The sequence below is a fragment of the Amphiura filiformis genome, chromosome 18 (assembly GCF_039555335.1).
Source record: "Amphiura filiformis chromosome 18, Afil_fr2py, whole genome shotgun sequence".
NCBI lineage: Eukaryota > Metazoa > Echinodermata > Ophiuroidea > Amphilepidida > Amphiuridae > Amphiura > Amphiura filiformis.
The window spans coordinates 35,216,031-35,236,970 of NC_092645.1; the positions used below are offsets into that span (position 1 = coordinate 35,216,031).

At 37.1% G+C, this 20,940-nt stretch overlaps 1 protein-coding gene and 1 long non-coding RNA gene across 2 annotated transcripts in view; one reads left to right on the forward strand and one right to left on the reverse strand.

Moving 5' to 3' along the window:
• Positions 1-1,563: 1,563 nt before the first annotated feature.
• On the reverse strand, positions 1,564-4,240 carry LOC140140158 (uncharacterized). The gene is made up of 2 exons (XR_011857220.1): positions 4,133-4,240; positions 1,564-1,646 (listed from the first exon to the last, which is right to left on the reverse strand). It is a non-coding gene; the product is annotated as an uncharacterized lncRNA (long non-coding RNA).
• A 197-nt stretch (positions 4,241-4,437) lies between these two features.
• LOC140139110 (uncharacterized) overlaps positions 4,438-20,940 on the forward strand; it is a 44,960-nt gene continuing 28,457 nt past the window's right edge. Inside the window, exons 1-5 of the mRNA XM_072160892.1 lie at positions 4,438-4,517; positions 14,668-14,841; positions 16,338-16,530; positions 18,208-18,357; positions 20,518-20,627. Of these exons, the coding sequence (XP_072016993.1) occupies positions 14,681-14,841; positions 16,338-16,530; positions 18,208-18,357; positions 20,518-20,627 (614 nt within the window). The 5' untranslated portion in view covers positions 4,438-4,517; positions 14,668-14,680. The remainder of the gene's footprint in view (positions 4,518-14,667; positions 14,842-16,337; positions 16,531-18,207; positions 18,358-20,517; positions 20,628-20,940) is intronic.

Sequence of the window (20,940 nt, forward strand, 5' to 3'; positions counted from 1 at the left end):
GGGATGCTTGGATCAATTTTAGCAAGTGCAGGGTCATTTTAATTTTAAAGCTTGCAAAATGCTTTCATTTGAAGCAGAAATACGGAAATTGACTTCACCTAAAAAGTCCCACTTTTGATGTGCTGTATCAAATTTGGATCACAAAAGATATCTTTTTAAATTTTCATAATTTACAACTTTAGGTTGCCTACACTAGTAAATTCTAAAATTCAGTTATAGTGCATTTTGAATATTTACAATTTTTGATGTCACATGACTTGGGGGCTATTTCATTATAAATGACAACATTGAGTCCCAAAAGGGGTCAAAATTCAAACTCATTTATTTCATGCAAATTCATTATCATTTCAAAGTTCAGATGGTGTGTCAATAATTCTCAAAATATTAGGCGTCAAACCCTCAGGAACCATTAAAAAAATTAAATTGAATTTTTGCTGTGTAAAACATAGCTGCCGTCTGGAGGGACATTTTTTAAACAATTTAATACACAACTTTGAAAGAGTATATGTAACCAACATTGGGTTCATACTTATTCATATTTAGTCTGTAATAATTGTTGTATGTTCCTTTACACTTCAGTGTCTTAAATATGCCAGTTTCAATATAAAACAATTAGTAAATTGATACTAATCCAGATAAATGGTGCAAAATTACTACATATTTTAAGGATAAACTTTATCTTCACATGAAAAATTCATGAAATAGTCATTTTGTCCTGCCCAATAGCTACACTGATGCATAAGTGAGTATTCTCGTCAATCTGTTGTACTAGTCATGGAAAACCTAAAATAAAAGACCCCTCCTGTGTCATTTGTTCTGGATAGGACACATTTTTTAACACATAATAAAGCATACTTTAACTTTAGAAATAGCTGCATCAATATTATTGCATCATTATTATTGCATAAAAGATCCCCAGCATTTAAAATCCACTACAAACAGGGTTAATATTCTGGTTAAATTAGGAATATTGCAATTTTTAGCTAACCGAAGTTCAATGCAGAATAATATCATATGTGTTCTCAACAACTGGACAATAATTTGAACACTAAAGTGGTTTGTAAGCATAATTTGCAATAAAATGCAAAAATTTCTTGTGGGTTTGGCTCTTTGAAATTTTTATTTTTTAGTTTGTTTACCAATTCATGGAAATGACATAATTGTGCTGGAGAGGACATTTGTTAAATTGCAAACAGAATCGTGGATACAGGCTTGCAAAATGCAACAAATACCAAATCATGTGCCACCTTGGTAGAAGGAAGACCACTCTTCCTCTACAAATTTCACATTCTATGATATAATCCTTCTTATTTCAACAATTAGTAATTAACTTCAGTTCTGGAGAGGACAAATTTTAACGCGGAACTGTGGTATCAAGAACAAGTGGTCTACTGTATGTAAAATAAATGAATTCCTCAATCAGTGCCCTGTCCCATCAATTGGTAATATAACACAGATTATACAGGTAGGGTAAGGGTTTATATTTCCTCTTTAATGTTAACAAAAATGGAGGTATTGTACTTGTTCTTGTCTTGCACAACCAAGTAACGACGGGCATGGTAGTCAGTCTTGCCTTGGCGGCGACGCTTGAATTTCACTTGGTATCGCTTGAAGTAAGCTTTATTTTTGACAACCTTGACGAACCCCTGTACACGAAGATGTGGGAAGAAAGATAAAAAAAATGATAATACATTTTAACTTTACGGAGTGCGATGATATTGTTTTATTTCAATGTCCCTTGAAAGGGTAGAGAAACAATCTCTGGTTCAAATATTAACACGGTCCTCTACACGTGTACATGAAATTGTAAAGTCCTTGATTTTTAAGTTTTAAAACTTAAAGATCGATCTCGGTCAGATGCCACTTTCATATCACACTTAGTTCATCCGGTAATTCCAGCTTGTTGTGTGCAATTGTTATCATCATAAAGAACGATCTTAGTTTGCAAATTATATTTTTGTCAAATTCAAATTTTGTCATAATTTTTTTTTAATTATGAAAATCTTGCTGAAGCGCTTATCTTGCTCTTGAAGTCTGGCTCAGCCCTCGAATTAACCCACAGCACCCATGGCATTTTGCCGTGGGTGCCCATCCCCACTGCCGTAATGCCCTAAAAATATGTCCTTTACCCAAGGCAGTCACTTGCCGTGTCCTCTAATGAAGTTGCCGGCGGTGCCCCAGCCCTGTCCTTTCATTATAAGATCATCTATCTATGTTTGTGTGGGTTTTCTTCACTTTTCAGAAATTGCCTTGGTGCCCTTCTCAAATTTCCTACAGTTGCCATGATGCCCTCTTGAAATATTACAAACTGCCGTGATGCCTTGCCTTTTCAGTGAAAATCCAAGGCAATTTTCAACTGCCCTAAAAAAGTTGCCGTGCCCCTTCAGATCCTTAATTCGAGGGCTGGTCTGGCTACGAATTTGCTTACCGATAACGTCATATTCGAGGCAAGAGTCCACTGTTATCGCAATGTAGTAGACATTGCTGATGCATGTTTAGCAATTTGAAGTCAAGTTTTACTTTCAGTTATCATTAACCGTTCACAGCGGATGCATAAAAAATTCAATAGGCAACCTTTGCTCCAAAGATAGTTGACTCATCAAATGAGTATTCATCTTACTCAAGAACCCGCGCTTCAAATTTGCATCCGACAGTTTCGCATTCCAAGCTAGAGTCCGTAATATTGTTTCTTGGTAGATCAGCAGATCAAAAAGGGGGACTTTGTGGTAAAGTGCTAAAATTCAAGATATATATTTTTAAAGCAAAATAGTAAGAATTTGGGATGCTTGGATCAATTTTAGCAAGTGCAGGGTCATTTTAATTTTAAAGCTTGCAAAATGCTTTCATTTGAAGCAGAAATACGGAAATTGACTTCACCTAAAAAGTCCCACTTTTGATGTGCTGTATCAAATTTGGATCACAAAAGATATCTTTTTAAATTTTCATAATTTACAACTGTAGGTTGCCTACACTAGTAAATTCTAAAATTCAGTTATAGTGCATTTTGAATATTTACAATTTTTGATGTCACATGACTTCAGGCTGATTGCGTCATAGTGTTTAGTGAGACTTAGTTCGGTTTATAGGGTTGAAATTACTTACAGGAAACATACTGTGCATTTAGTGCAAATTGGCAAAGAAATATTTTGTGTAGAACGTAATGCTTTTGTGAAATGGGGGCTAATAAATAATATATCGCGATAGATTGTTGCCCTGTTCAGTCATTGAGGTCACCCCTATCGAGCGCTTATGATTATCCCAGAATCGATACACCATAAACTGCGCCAATCAGGCAGTGCGAAAGATCTTGCAAAATGCTGTATTCTGTCGGTCCATGACACGTCACTTCCGGTTGATGATGTGACTCAAATTTGAATGAAAACAAGTTTTAGTTCGATTATTTGTTGACGATTTCTGTCATTTGTGTTGTGTTTATTTCGATCGCAAATAGCAGTGGAATCGAACAAGTTTTCAGAGTGGAAGTTACTTTACTTGATTCATCAAACCGACAATTAAAATTTAAATTCCATTGTCGAGTGTTGGTTTTTCTGAAATTGAATTTTGGACTGGAGTGACAACATCGCATGATCGTCATCAATAGTCTCCTTCACAGCCGGTTTCTGTCGTTGATTACAAACCATGAGCCACGCGTCGTGATTGGCCCAGAAGATGGACCGACAGAATTTTGGTAAAGGCTTCACGTCTATTAAATTTCAAAAATTACGTCTGGCATGTCTGGGCTCTGGCTGCACTTTCCAAAATCCAGTCACACAAATATGCATTGCCAGCACCGCGCCGTCAAGGTTCATCATCATTTATTTCAATCACGAGTGGCTTGATTTGACACATGCAGATTCATGTTAAGTACGCTTACAAACAGCTTTAAGACAAATAATAATATAAACATCTTTGACTGCGACAGTCAACCCCAGACCAAACCATGAAACATGTGGCGTGAAACTGCGTATCGTGGTATGCGTAAATAAATGAATAGCAACTCCTCTTCGAGAACATTTTTATATCCACTTTATCTTTCTAATCTAAAAAGGGTACGTAAATTCTAAGACTGTGAGGACAATCTTTGATATCTATATTATATATCTTATATTTTATTTTTTTTGCAACATCTCACCATTTTGGCAAAATAATGCCCGAATTTCGGGTCCGCTGCAGGTAGCTTCGGCTAGAGGTTGACCAGATTGGGAAAGGAGGAGCCATAGTTGACATGCGCAGAACTGGAAGAGAGCTTGAAATTTTAAAAATTAAAGTAAGTATTATATTATTTAACTACAATTTATCATTTTAGAAATATATTACAAAAAGTTTGAACTAAATTATTTTTTTATTTATTTTTGTAAACAAAAAATAATTAATAAACTACGTATAATTTGGGCGAGCCTGCTGACACGTCATCGTCCACCAATCAGAGACGAAGTAGGAAAAAATGGCGACTGATACGAAGGAAGATTGAAGCAGACGAAAATAACGTTTTTAGTAAATTAAGAAACCATAAATGAGTAAGTTTGATAATTTTTTGGTTATAGATCAGATAACTTGTTAATTTTACAGTTTAGCCGTCTTTGTACAGATTCTATAAGAATTTTCAGGAGGAATTAAATGTCAAAATCTCCTATCGTGATTGTGTTTTGTTTACGGTAGCCAAATTCGACAGCCATGACCATATAACAACACAGCAAACCAAAAATGCAACATAAGCTTAAAATCCCAAATAAAATTCCTTTGACGGTTACAAGCCTGCAAGGGTTTTTAATTTAATATTGGCATACCACTGACTGAAGGGAGGGGACCTTTGACAAGAGTGTTGCGCTTTTAAAAATTTGTCCGACATCAGTTTAGATTTTTTATTTTACGCAGTCGCAGGCCTCGAAATAAGCCAGAATTTCTGAGGGCCATTTGGATTTGGGCCCTTGATCTTAAATGTTTGAGGGCCCTCACAAATGTTTGTGGGCCCGAATTTGGGCCATTGCATTGGTTTTAACCTACCGTCCTACGAACCCCACAAAACTTAAAAAGTGAGAAAAATTGCCACAAATTTTGCGGGCCATTGGGCCCTTGGATTAACCAGGTACTCACACCTCCATCACTACGATTTCCACTGTCCTTCTCCGTACGAAGGTCTGAGACTCCTGAGCATATCTGGTCACTCCAGGCCAGTACACATAAAATATCACTTTTTCTCATAAATACCACTTCCAACCATTCCTCACGTGAAGATGAGACTTATTTAAGTTTTTATTTATGTTTAAACAAAACATATTTGGTGCATGTTGGTAAATTTTGAGCACATTTGAGGATGTAAAAGACCAGACTTGTGACTGTTATCGTCGCCATGTTTTGAATTCTTCCTATAAATAGATGCTGTCAGTGTGACGTCATCACCGCGACGTGATTTCACGGTGCCCCGTTTTTACGTACGTACCTAAGGCATTCATGGCCCTAGTGAGGAAGGAACAGTATGCCTGCCACTTCCACATACTTGTGCATAATACGGAAGGTCGATTTGTGCCCATAAATGTTTAGGCCTATGTTAAACTGTATGTTATACAAATTGTACAGCTATCATTTCTACCCTATGACGAACCGACATACCTGTAAATCAAATAGCCCACAAAAACTGGTCATCGCTGGTATTTTTCATGAAGAAAAACAACACTTTTTACGCGAACATGTCCAAAACACGTCAGCTGACGTACAAGCCTCCCCACGCATGTACATAAACAAGCCGTGTTCATTGTTTAATTGTCACTTGCAGCTGTTCGCAAGAAAACTTTCTGCATAAAATTACCTGGGGTCGTTTACAGGCCTGAGACACACTGGCGCTAGTTTGAGGACAGTCACTATGAGTTACTAATGTCGGCACATGCAGAAAATGCGTGATGGGTCGCCATTTTGTGACTCGTGCAAGCTATAAACACAAACAAATTATTGGACTTAATAATCTTTTCAAGTTTTAATAAAACGTGCATTAGGGTGGTTCTTAATTTTCAAAAGTCTGAAATACCTTGCTCCCACCCCTTCAAATGGTGATCCTGGATGAAAAACTTATTCTCTGAAATTTTCAGAAATATTAAATAAGATTCAGAGGTAGCTCAAGAGCCCTCAATGTGGCCGCGACTTAGCCGAATTTTAGTTGTCGGACATTTTTGAGCAAGTTTACAAGGGTCTATTTTCAAAATAAAGTGTTTCTTGATACCCAGTCTTTGTAATTGCATTAACAATAACTAGTTTAACATACCAATAGCAAAAGATGTCTTGCATTTACATCCATTGTGATTATAAACCAGACCAAAAATCGCATTTCATGCCACGCAATGCTAAAATACTGCCCGTCAGCCTTTTTGGGCAATTTTGAGGGCCACTAGTTTTAAAAAGGAGAATATCATGATGCTCAAAACTTTGTAATTGCATTAACATTAACTACTTAAACATATAAATAACAAAAAATATCTTGTATTGTCATTCATTATTGTTTTAAACTCAACCAAATATAGTACTTTGTGACATGAATACCCCAAAAATACTATGTATCGGCCATTTCGGGCAATTTTACAAGGGTCTATTTTCAAAACGCAGTGTCTCTTGGTACCGAATCTTTGTAATTGCATTAACAATAAGTAGTTTTACACATTATATAGCTCTTGTTATTACTTCCACTATTGTTTTAAGATAAACCAAATATGGTACTTTGTGCCATTTGACCCCGAAATAATGTGTGTCAGCTCAGTCGGCCATTTTGTGCAATTTTACAAGGGTTTATTTCCAAAACACAGTGTCTCCTGATACTAAATCTTTGTTTTTGCATTTACACTAACCAGTTGAACACATATTATAGATGTCTTGTATTTACTTCCATTATTGTTTTCAAATGTGGTACATGTACTTTGTGACATTGCGTGTCAGTTGGCCATTTTGAGCAATTTTACAATGCATCATGGGCCTATTTTCATAACAGAGTGTCTCTTGATATTAAATGTTTGTAATTGCATTGAGAGAAACAGTTCCACATATTTTTTAACAAAATATGCCTTGTAAAGTTGTATTGACTGCCATTGCTTTTTTATTCTAATTCTAAATTTTTTAATTGTTGTGGTCGTTGCGATAGATAGGTTGTAAATGTATGTTTACAGGTATAGTTCTAGGCACTGGAAAGCTTTTTTATTGTCATTCCCCTCTTACCATGCTTACAAAGGTTATTACCCCTCATCACTGCGAGTTACTTGAGCTCTCTATTATCTTCCTTGGAGGCTTTCCCCCTCATGATACCCACTTCATGAAACCGGGTCCCTTGAATCACGCACATTCGATGGCCAAGATCATTTTACTCATTCAGTCAGAATTAATAGGTAAATTTTCACGGAAAATTTTCTGGACCACGTGACACCCATGGGCGCAGACATATTTTCATTATGGAATGTGACCCCGAGCACAGCGGGTGGTATACCAATGTATTTGAATAGGAAGAATTCCTCCTTTGATGCAAAATAAGTAACTTGTTGCAAGTTTAAATATTATAGTAAGAGTTTCCGTAGATAAATATTTTTTTCCGTAGGTAGATACTTTTGAAATTACTTTTTGATGATATTGTGAAGAAATTAAGATCGCATGATATTCAATAAATTTGCAATACACGAATTTCTATCGAAATTGCAGCCAAGAATACTTTTCGAATTCAAAATTACTAAGACTTGAATAGCGAGGTCACCGCCGGGGGTCAGAAATCAGTCTCGAGGTCATACTCACATTGATACGCATTGGTCACGTGTCCAGAAAATTTTCCCGTGAAAACATACCCATTAATGTTGACTGCTCATTATGTTCCAAGGGCAAACATTCAAACTGACACACTATGACATGTATGAGGAGAAAGGCATTCAGGAGTTTTTCCTATTTTCTGTGGCTCTAAGCATGGTTCACTGCACCCCTAGCAGCCTGTGCTCCACATAATGATATCCAGCTAATTGCAGGCTTATGAAGACAACCATCATGTTTTTACAAACACATAGCACACAATCTGACAATGAAGTCCAGCTGCAGTTCCTGCTTCAAGTTGTATCTGAGCATTGGCACCAGTTTGCTAGTCAACCTTGGCAGATTCTTAGTTTAATGAAAGCAACTAAGGGAATCTTTTGTTATAAATATGTTGAACAAGTTGCTGCTAATGCAATTACAAAGATTTATTATCAAGAGACACTCTGTTTTGAAAATAGGCCCCATTATGTAAAGCTCAAAATGGCCGGCTATTACTGACAAACAGTTTTTGGGCCATGGCACAAAAAAATCATATTTGGTTGATCTTAAAGCAATAATGGAAGTAAATACAAGACATCTAGTACTATAATATGTGTTACTAGTTACTGTAAATTCAAATACAAAGATTTAGTATCAGGAGAGACTGTGTTTTGAAAGTAGACCCTTGTAAAATTGCTCGAAATGGCCGATTGACACGCAGTATTTCGGGGTCAAATGGTACAATGTACCATATTTGGTTGATTTTAAAACAATAATGGAAGTAAAAACAAGGTATCTAATGCTATATATGTGTTAAACTACTTAATGTTAATGCAATAACCAAGATTCAGTACCAAGAGACACTGTGTTTTGAAAATAGACCCTTATAAAATTGCCCAAAATGGCGATACACAGTATTTTCGGGTATTCATGTCACAAGTACTATATTTGGTTAAGTTTAAAACAATAATGAATGACAATACAAGATATTTTATGTTATTTATATGTTTAAGTAGTTAATGTTAATGCAATTACAAAGTTTTGAGCATCATGATATTCTCTATTTTTAAACTAGTGGCCCTCAAAATTGCCCAAAAAGGCTGACGAGCAGTATTTTAGCATTGCGTGGCATGAAATGCGATTTTTGGTCTGGTTTATAATCACAATGGAAGTAAATACAAGACATCTTTTGCTATTGGTATGTTAAACTAGTTATTGTTAATGCAATTACAAAGACTGAGTATCAAGAAACACATGATTTTGAAAATAGACCCTTGCAAACTTGCTAAAAAATGTCCGTGACTAAAATTTCGCCAAATCGCGCCACATTGAGGGCTCTTGAGCTACCTCTAAATCTTATTCAATATTTCTGAAAATTTCAGAGAATAAGTTTTTCATCCAGGATCACCATTTGAAGGGGTGGGAGCAAGGTATTTCAGACTTTTGAAAATTAAGAACCACCCTAACGTGCATCTATCATGATAATATTACATTTTATTATTTGAATTACATAAGCTATGTGAATTTTGTGTCCATGTTAATTTTTATATGGATTTACCTGTGTTGATTTTAAACTGTTGTGAACGTGGAGCTACGCAAATTGGCAAGCGATTACCCACCATGCAATGCGAATACACGGAAACGATCCAGTTTAGGATGCATCGCAGTTCCTGTTGTGTAAACCAGGCGTAAACCGCCCATCCAACCTGATCGTGTGCACAGGATTTGTGCTGGAGGCTAGTTAATGCGCACAACCAATGCGCAGAAGAAGACCTTGATACTAGGCGGACCTTACGTTTCACAAGAATGATTGACAGCTGTGAGTAAGTGAAATTCTGTTCTGTGATTGGTACAAAAATATGGTTCTCGTATAAATGAATATATTATCCATGGCTTCAAAATTAGAAACCGTTTCTTCCACAGAGCCCTATATAGGGCTCTATGGTCTCTACTCATCATACACGATCAGAAAGATCTGGCCAGCGACGCTTGCCAATCAGGCTAGCTATTTGTGCGGCGTGGCCTCTCATCCTTATTATCTCTGGTCTTGTCACGCTGGTAGATTCGCCCACCTGTGATTACTGACCTGGATCTGACAGAAGATTGTGGAATTTACGATTTTCAGCAGCAGGATTTTATGAAACTGCCAATATTTGCAAGTATTCTGAAGGATCGGTAATAATTAAAATATTTTTCATGGTGTCGGTAGTGCAAGTTGAAGTTAGTGAATTTGTGGTTTTGTATGTTATGTGCAAGAGTGTTTTCAGGAAGCGTAAATAGGCAGGCCGTTATGCTAAGCTCTCCATGTTATATGTAAGTTCGGCGACGAACTGGACACATCACACGGTAGTGTGATGTGTCCAGCCTGGATATAAAGGAACAGGGCCATGATGTTTCGGGCTACCGCCGGATGTGTCTTTTGTGGGCCCTCACTGATTTTCAGGGGCCGAGGGCCCTTGGACCCTCCTTATTTCGAGCCCTGTTTTACGTTTACTGCATACTGGCGCATTTAATTTATAGGCATATGTTCATAAAATTTTGAAATTTAATAAATTCATCTAAAATTGATTAAAGAGTTCAACTTCAACACTACACTATTTTTCGCTCACCTGGAACGTTTCAGTTCACTATATTAATCAAACATGCAAATGCAGTCATGACAGCTGGCAGTAGTACGAGGAACCCATACCGTAGGGGAGATTGGGGTTAGTTGGAACACTGGGTAAGTTGAAACATTGTATTTTTTTCTGACACAAAAAATTAATTTGGTAAAATACTGGCACCTAGTAATAGGTATTAGTAAGGGTCATCCACCAAATTAGCAACAGCACTGATGCCCCACCAGTGTTGACTTGGGAAAGGAATATCTGTTTTTTGACTTGCTGACTAATTTTATACCCCTCAGAAAAGATCGTTATCTCCATGTTGTTTGAAGATTCAGGGGATTATTTTTTGAGTATCATAAGCACTAGTAGTAAGTCCCAGAATAATGTTAAATAAAAGTTTTATTGTATTTCTTATTGTGTGTAATGAACTTTGAAATGTAAAAATAGGCATCGGGGTTAGTTGAAACTTTTGAGGTGGGGTTAGTTGACACATGAAAATCGTATAGAAAAATATGGTTAAAAATTTGACTTTTTAAAAATTTGTAACATGTTTACCATTTCTTCAATATTGCTTTAATATGGTTAAAAAGCAATAATACAAGCAAAAAGTGCACACAGAAAGTACATTTTATAATATTTTAGGCTTCTCATATTTTTGTCCATGGTGACACTCGTCACCTTGTGTCCAAAGTATTGACCAGCGCTCCCACATATTTATTAATTCATTTTTTCACACTGATTGTATGTAAAAAGGGTGCCTTCAAGGGAAGTATAACCCTAACAACACAATAATAATTATTTGGAAATTTTTACAAGCCAGGTTTCAACTAACCCCACCCTATGTTTCAACTTACCCCAGGGGTGGGGTTAGTTGAAACTACCCCAAATTTTCAAATTGGATTATATGAATAATCATAAGCAGGTCCAATAAAGTTTAAGGCTGTATTTGTAGCATGTATGTATATGTTTATACTGATATGGTTAGTGTTTCTTGAAAGTAATCGGTTTGCGTTAAAAAGACAATTTTGTGAAAAATGTTTCAACTAACCCCAATCTCCCCTACTTAGCTCTGCTAGTACGGTATGGGAGGATCTGTACATGCAGAAAGCTAACGCAACGTAATTTCAATTAGAGCTTGTACGAAAACATACAAGGCTCCAGAAGCTTAAATATCTGCATGTTTGTCATAATATTAATTACACGGGTTGTTGTACTTCTTACCTAAACGTTCATGTTTGAAATTGTAATTAATACTCCATTATGAATCCAAAGAAAAAATAAGTTTTCCAGAGCACACAATTCCTATGCAACTTCAACTTTTAGTGCCGTAAATATGAAATATCACATGATCAGGTGTCACATGTTACATTCAGCTCTGTGGCAAGGCGATGACGTCACTCTGTTTAGCTGCTTTATGACTTTGATTTTTAGTGCCGTAAGCTTGCACGTACCAAATTTTTTAGATGCGTTTTTCATCTTTTTTGGTGATTACAATGCTGCATATGGTTCTTTTCATAAGGAACGCAGGATTAGTTTGATGAACAATTTAGAGTGAGTATATGTGTGCAATTTACTGACAATCGACGCACTAAAACTGAGATGCCTCATGCCTCTTCTGTGCAAACTTAAAATAGGGCACCATCAATAACGAAAATGTCATACCGATAAATGACACGTCTGTTTTGCCTGGTTTTTTTAAGTTTGCCTTGCGAACTAAGCTGGCAGTAAACCTTTGACGAGCGCGTAATTTATATAATATTGATTGAATGGCTTTTTGAGTGTGATACAAGAATATTATTGCACAAGAAATATATTATACGAGTCGAAGGCGAGTGCAATATTTTATTACTGTATCTAGTGCAATATATTCTTGTATCACTGTATTATTATTATTTATATCAGGCTTTTGGCATTGCTATGCGGTAAAATGGAATTTTAAGCTTACCTAGTCTTAGCCACCAGGTTTAACCAATGTGTATTGTAATGTAAGCTTACCTTTTGACCTTCTCGTTTTCTGCTCTTTACTCTCCAAAGACAATTTTGGAATAATATATTTGTAGATCATGTAGATGTTGATTATATTTCCTAAGGTTATCATCATCCAGTAGGCTGTGCTTGGACCCGGAAAAATCCAATCCAAGAAATAGAAAATATCATTATAGATCGTCATTGTGCGATAACCCAGCTCAATCGGCTCACAGCCAGTGCTGTACGGTGCGACCATTTTAGGCGCATTGGCGACTAGATTTTTGCTGATGGCGACTAAATATTCATTCCCTTGTTATACTGTTCTGGTTGGTTTATTGCATATACTGTATAGAAATTATGCAATATGACGTCGAGCATGACAGAGTCACCTTCATTCAAATAAAATTCAGGTACCCGTAAGGTACCACGAACAATTCGCATACGATAATACAATAAAACAGATGAAAGGCATGAAGGGTTGTGGAATCGAATTGCAGACCTGTCCCTCTGTCACCTTAGAACTGCATCTCGTAGGCAATGGTAGGTAATAAACCAACCGGAACGCTATAACAATTGAAATAACAGCATGTCTTGGTCTCAATTCAAGATGTGCAATTTGGACACACCTACTCGTTGGCTGATTTATACTTCAACAGTTCCTCAAAGCTATATCAGAAAAGCCACTATCTCATTGTTCATTGGCCCGCAGTATCATCGCCCCGGGCACTCAACTTTAGAATTGATGGGTATATATGTGCCTACAAGCGTCGCTGAAGTAGGCGCATATCAATACAAAACGTTGGGGGTTTTTATTTAAAAAAAAGGTCATTATGTACAATCAAAATGAAAAAGGGGTCATTGGGTATAATATTTTGAAAACTGAAGGTGCCTGGTCATCGGGTATAGTCGGCTTGAAAAGAGGGGCATATATTGACAGGCACATACCGTCACCTCTAAAGTTGATGCCCACCCCCCCCGGGTGCTCGCATTATATTTTGTTCATGGCTCGGCTTTTAAAACTCCCACACATCACAATAAGGCTATTGAAAAGTGTATAGAATAGCTAATGATAGACCGGTCCCTGCGATTAGTCGCGGACCCGAGCGACAATATAGTAAACACATCGAGTTTATAACACAAGTGACAGAAGTCGTGAATTATGGAGGGTTTCATTGAACTTCTACCAGCAAAATATGGAATAGTACTAACACAAGACACCAATCGAGATGATGATACCAGCCATAATGGAAGGCTTGTATTTGACCTTCTTATGAATCCAATTTCGTGGCGAGAAGTTAAAAAGGTAATGTATATTTCAAGAAATTTGGGTTCAAAATTCCGTATCAGCTCGTATCATCAATTCCGTAAATATGGCGTATAGAGGCACAACTTGACAATAAACTGAACTATTTAAGCGTAAAGGGCGCACTGGATACACATAAATTTGTGTTTCCTTGCTGGCGGAATAGTTGCAAAACTCTTTTTTGTCAAAAAAGTTGGACAATTTATGAATTATGATTGGCAAAATAGCGAAAGAAAATAGACTTTTCCAACCATGTAAAACTACACTGGGTTGTTGACATGGTCGACATACATTAAGGCATATGCATGTTCCTAAAGTAGGAGGTAAGTACTATAATTACTTGTTTAAAGTGCTCAACATACCAGCAAAAAGTCATAGGGTCATCAGAGTACAGGGACTTTGTGAAATACTGGGTACAAAAAAAAAAGTGTGTGAGCCGATATGCAACATCAAATATAAAAGCCGATTTACATAATTTCACATGACCTTACAGAAGTGATCGTGCTCAAATATAAAACTATAGAGTTTGGTCCTTGATATGCACCATCAATTGTGTACTTGTGATCAATATTGCTAGGCAAACAATCACAGCAAACATGCCAAAATCCTCCCATTTCTCCTCCATTTACACACATATAAACCCATCCCTTAAGTTGAAATAAGCCCCACGCTTTTTATTTTAATACCACGCTTTATACCATTCCACGCTTTTTACCCAATAAGTTTAAACCCCAAGGGCTTAGGCAGTCAGCCGTGTAGGGAGTGTTTTTGTAATACTTTGTATACTTTGTACTTAAATCTTAAATTTACACACCCAGTTTTTTGAATTTACACACTCAAACCTTCAAATCCTGCCTAAGACCCTGTTAAACCCCCACGCATTTACCAATTTTTAGAATTTCGAACCGGCATGCATTAAAAAGCGTGGATTGCTGAGTATGTTTCAGGATTTAAATCTTATATATTCCGTTTGAATTGGATGATGATGAGATTTGACTTCAGGAATGAGATAATAAATTAATCTCTTCTCTTCATTTTCAGTATTTGATTCAAGATGTCGGCTGAATCATCAGAGGATGAGCTATTACTGAGGAATGTGAACGATCTAAAGAGGAGACTACTACAGACTGAGAGAAGTCTACAACTTCTACAGTCACCAAAACCTAAATCCTCATCTGGTAGCCATGTGAACAGAGGGAAATCTGCTTACTCAAGGTGAGGTGATGTAAATCAAAATGTGTGTGACTCCTTGACAATAATTCTTGAATTTAGAAGATTTTTTTAGCCACAATTCTTTGAACTTTAAAAGTCGGTGCAAGGACCGTATAATAGAAGTCAGTGCAAGCACATACTATGTCATGGTGGTTGGTGGTTAGGGTGGTGCTTATTAAACGCATTTGGAGATTACAAGCTTTTGAAATTTTACAAAATAGGGAAATTATATACCGGTACTAAAAAGCCAACTGGATGTTGATACTTGCCATTTGTATACAGTATTTTTAAAAAAGAAATGCACAATTATTCTTTTCTGTGGAGTAAGGCCATTGCGGCAAGCTTGGGTGGGTCCAGGATTTAAAAATTTGGAGGGGGGGGGGTCTGACAGGCTATAATTATCCGAAATGTCAAGATTTATTTGAGGACAATGCTAATGGCACACCCCTTCCCCTGATCCACCACTATTGAAAGTACAATGTAGCCTATTTGTTTTAGGCAACCTGCTCTTGTTTAAAGTGAAAGCCCCACTTTTGGTTCAAGTTCCTTGGGGAATTAATCAAGGTTAAAATGTATCCATGTAAATTTTGTTCCATCTGTCATCAAAGTAACACGGGTGTATTGTCAGTTCTTCTGTGGAGAACTGGCCAGATGTGGCTTCCTGTATAAGCTTTGCTGTAGATGCATTTTAGCAACCCTGTTTGACATTGGGCTATTCCAGTTGAAATCCATACACCCTCTATGGAATATATGGCCTTTATCTTCCACACAAGGAGTGTGAATTTCAGATGGAGTCACCTGAATGAGTCGGTGGTTCCAAATGGAATTCACACTCCCTGTGTGGGAGTTTAAGGGCAAGTCTTCCATAGAGTGTGTATGGATTTCAACTGCAATTAGCCCAATTTTCTCAACTGTTGCATATTGGCTGGGCAGTTTTGTTATTTATGTCACAATACCGTAGGCCTACTGTAAAAGTCAATATTTTCACGAGAAGATATTTTAGCGATTTGAACATTTTGTCAATTGCGCGAGAATTAAATTTCGTGGTTTTGATATTGATACAATAGAAACTAGAAAATAGGTTATTTTAGCGAGTTTTTATTTTCAGCGATTTTATGTTCACTCAAGAAAATCAAAACCTCAAAAATTTCTACTTTGACAGTATTATTATTTGTGACCGTACACCACGAATGAGCCGTAAATGTCCTCAATTGTATTCTGAGTTACAGTGTAAAATGGGCATGAAGGTCATATTCATAGGTATTTCAATTTGGTGCTACGTGTATCTCATTAAATGAGGTACACGTAGCACCAAATTGAGGTACCTATGAATACGACCTTCATGCCCATTTTACACTGTAACTCAGAATACAATTGAGGACATTTACGCTCATTCGTGGTGTACGGTCACATTTGTGAACAATTTGGAAATTTGTTCAATCATTTTAAAGAAATAATTTGCCACTTACACATTCTTAAACTGTTTACATTTAACACAGGTATTACACAAATCCAGATGTTGATCCCGATGAAATAAATGATTCCATACAACCTTTGACCTTGGATGAGTTGACCCTTGACCCTACCGACGATGTTTCCACAGATTCTAATGGACCTGAGAGAAGCCATCAAGGAACACTTCCCAGTTCTAGAGGATATCAAAGCTATTCTAAACCTTCATGCAGTGCATCTGTAAGTGACACATTATTTTCATCACTGTGAAGTATAAAATTAATATACAGGGCTGTGGCTGTAATGGGAGCAGTTGAAGATTCAGCATGGCACTCACTAATGCCACCACCACTCCACAGTGATTATAGGAGAGTGGCAAGTTTTCCGTGATTTAAAACACCGAATTCCACGATTTTCCGTGCGTGGTTTTAGATACTAAATTCCGTGATTTAATTTCAATTCCGTGTTCACATTCGAGGTAAAAAGTAGTTACTTGCATTATCTTTTTAGTTGTTTTAAGCCTGATATCTTTGAAAATGGACTTCATTTTCATATTTCTACCTCACATCTCATTATTTTTTCTTCATTTTTATTTTTCTCAGGGAAAAAAAATGTGTTTTCCGCGAATTTTTGTGTTTTCCTTTTTTTCTTAAATTCCGTGAGTTTGTTTGTTTTTCTGTGACACGGAAAACTTGCCACTCTAGATTATAGCGTTGGCACCCACCACTTAACATATTCCTAAAACATGTGTATATCACTAAAATTTTACAGGTTTCATGCCAGAAACAGGTTTTTAAGCAATACATTTCAACAAAAATTGTAATTTACAGTTATAAATTTTCATAAGTTCAATAGTTCGACCACTGAATGGTCATTGAACATTAATTTATTACCTTTGGTTTTGGAAACCTCTGGTTAAAAAAAGGTAAAGTAGACGACCCTGCATAAACAGTGATCGTAGTGCCCATCTCTCTTTCATTGGCGATTGGACCAGACTCTACAGCGAGTCTGTTACCTTCCCAGCATTTAAGAATGCCGGTACCCATTTATACACCTGGGTGGAGAGGAGTACATTTGTAATCGAGATAAAGTGCCTTACTCAAGGGCACAACACGATGGCGTCACCGGGGCTTGAACCCGCAACCTTCCGATTATGAGTCCGGGCCCGTTCCGCTCGGCCACCGTGCTATCTGGTTACAACCCTGTTGACCTTTGAAATCAAACCTGTGAAAAGTTAAAGTGGGTTCCAGTTTCAAAACGTCCTGCATGTATTAGCAAAATATGGTCCAACGACTAAACAGCCTATATGTTCATGTATTAGCAATTCAAGACATGAACTTAATATAAGACACTTTGCTGATGTCAAAATTTGCATCAGAATATTGACCATACATTGAGATATTTAGTTGCAGACAGTTTTGATAGTAGTAAAATTCAGTGTTGCACTTACAGTGTACGATGTTTTGAAAGTAGGACCCACTTTTCATATGGGACTTTTTGATTTCGAAGGTCAAGTACCCATAGTCCATTTTTTATATATTTCGATAATAAAGTGATGTAACATTAAGGGGGTACTACAACCCTGCCTAATTTTGTGCCTATTTTTGCATTTTTCTCAAAAATTATAGCGCATTGGTGGCAAGTAATATATATAGGGGCAAGGACTGCAACTACTGCACTGGAAATTTTATTTCAGCACAGACAACAATTGTGGAGTTACAGTCAAAAATGAGGGAAACCCAATATTTGATCAATAAATCAATAACTACTTGCCTTGAGTTGCTGAATTTTCAGTGCAGTAGTTGTAGTCTTTGCCCCAATAATATACATATCTTACCTGTCACGAATGCGCTATAATTTTTGAGAGAAAAAAATCATCATATTTTACCATAATAAACCTGATTTCACTATTTCCAGAGAAGTTCCAAATCAGAAGGTGGCCTTGAATCAATGAGAAAGAAGCTGCAAGCTGTACAAGATGACAATGCTTCACTCAGGAATGATAAACATAGACTGCAAAGTAAGATGGAAAGCACCGAGTACCAACTGAAAGCAGCTAAAAAACAGGTAAAAAATGTGTGTGTGTGGGGTGGGGGTGTGCATCTGTTTTCACCCACAACCGTAGACTCTTGTATGAAATTAATCTACACTGCACACCTCTCGAGATATATGCCACAGACCTTCATTTTTGAGGAGCTCGATTGCACCAGAGCTCCTTCCAGGAGTATGATTTACTGAGCTCCTCACTTCTTGAATCCCTATGTTTTAATACTGATATTATAAGATTGAGCTCCTTGTTGAGCACCTTAGTAAACTCAGGAGAGTGATAGAACAGAGCTCCTGTAATTGGCAAAAATGAAGGCCTGATGCCATGTACATGGTGCACATTTGGGTGTAAAATGTCAGGCCTCGGGTGTAGTATCCAAGGGCCCATGGTCGCAGGTGTGTGGGGAGGGTGGGCTTTTGTAGACAACTGCAAACAAAGACATGAAATATGTGTGCAAGAGCGGATACACAGGAAACGGATGCCCCTGGTTCTGGATAGGGTAGTAGATTGAAATCAGCATAAAAATGCATTGTAAATAACGACTGCAGTTAGGGAGGTTGACAGTCAGTCCACACTTTAAGGTTAAATACAATTGATTTTCAAGGCTTGATTCCAGAGGGGCGTAAGTTAATAATGGAAACAGCCATGCAGAAAAGAATGAACTCACGCGTACAATGTATCAATCTGAACTGGGGCCACGGACAAACCGCGGCTCGTGAGTCATCCTATATGTTGCAGGGATAGGGAAGGGGAGACCATATGATAGGACCATATGGGTTGATGGGGGTGATTGTGGGCAGCCGTTTTGGCAATTTTCCTTTGGATTTTCTAAATTTTCAATTTTTAAAATTTTCCTGGATGATATCTGTCGTGAAATAAATCAATGCTTCTATAGGCTATAATAGGCCTAGTATGCTTATTTATACCCTGATTATGCAATATATAGGCCTACAACAATAACTACAACAACAGTAACAAAGCCAATAACCAATATTTTGTTAATCTAATTTGTAAAAATATATTCATAGGCGGCGCCTATCAGACTAGTCTAGCCTAAAAATTCCTGAATAATATAGCCCCGACTGAAAAAAAACCCGGAACAAACAATCAATCGCTGCAGTCAGAAACTTAAAGAAACGAACAAGAAAAAAAAAGAAAAAAGTGAGAGAAAAATAAAATAAAATAGATGGAATGGACCACATAGGGACTCGAACACGTACCAAAGTTTTCCAGCTCAAAACTATAGTATTATCGGCGCGCTAACCGATTGAGCTACTGAGTGACCTGTGAAATCGATTGATCTCAAACTGACTATTATGGAATAGTGCATACCAGGCTCTTATGATAAACAATCTCATCACCGCTGTAAATGTCGGAGGTATCGATGGCGAAAAACCTCGATTTTTGCAAAAGTAGCTTAAATTTGGAGTGAAATTCAAATGGTAAAGGAATCGACATACTTTTGAGAAATAATGTAGGCAGTTAGAAATCAAAATTAACGTTCCACAATCCAGATATCGATAATGTAACATAACAGTGTTTTGTGGTACAAGATTATCGAAAATTGTTCCCAAAAACGGGCTAATAAAATTTAATCGGTACTGTATTTGGTTCTTCCCCATGGCAACATTATTTCTTTGGTCGATTTGTAGGACAATACAAAAAGGAGAAAACAATCACTCTGCGTGGTTTTATACGGAGCGAATATTTGAAAAAAACTGCATGGAACGTGTTTTTGATCTTGTGAACATGGTGCGTAAAAATGATTTAAACGAAGGGTTTTCAAACGGATTCTAAAAAATTGTATAAACACACAAAAATAATGTTAAGATACATCCATGCACCAACATTTGACTCACTGCGATATTTGATTGCTGAGAAAACGCGGTTTTAAAGAACAACTTTATACGTCTTTTATACGTTTTTTATACGTTTCTTCGTATAACCTTAATAGTGAAAACTTAGAGTTTGCATATTTTGAATAGTGAAAACTTGGAAGAGTTAAACCATCTGTCCCATGTCTAGGTCTAGAGAGTAGGGTGTTCCCAGATTGAGGAAGTGAATAGCAATACTGTGATCTTGATGCAATACATTCAGAATTGTTCATACATCGGTAGCTTATGGCTCGATTAATTGTTGATGTTCTTATGTTGTTGTTTTTTCTTTTTTCCCCTTCGCAGATCCATTCTTTAAGTCATGAATTAGAATCTGGTCAAAGGAGCCCACTAGTACTGAGAGAGAAATTAGCTAACCTTGAATCAGAAGTATCCGCCCAGGATGAAAATCTAAGGTATGGACCCTATAAGGGCTTAATTGTATTGTAAATAATGCACCACCTAGTATCAGTTTCAGTTTTTGAGCCATTGTAGATCCTCTGCAGGATGATGTTTTGTGCTTGTTGGTGCCAGTTCACTTCTCCCCAGTAATGTTGCAGCTCGTCCCTCCATCCCTTCCGTTGGCGTTCTCGTGTTTCATTTCCTCATGAGCATTGAGCTGCAACTGCAACAATTGTTTTGTCTGCGGCTGATGTAACCAGCCCAGGTCCATTTTTGTTTTACTATGCATGCAGACCTACCAACTGTCCCTCATTTGGGGTTTACCAA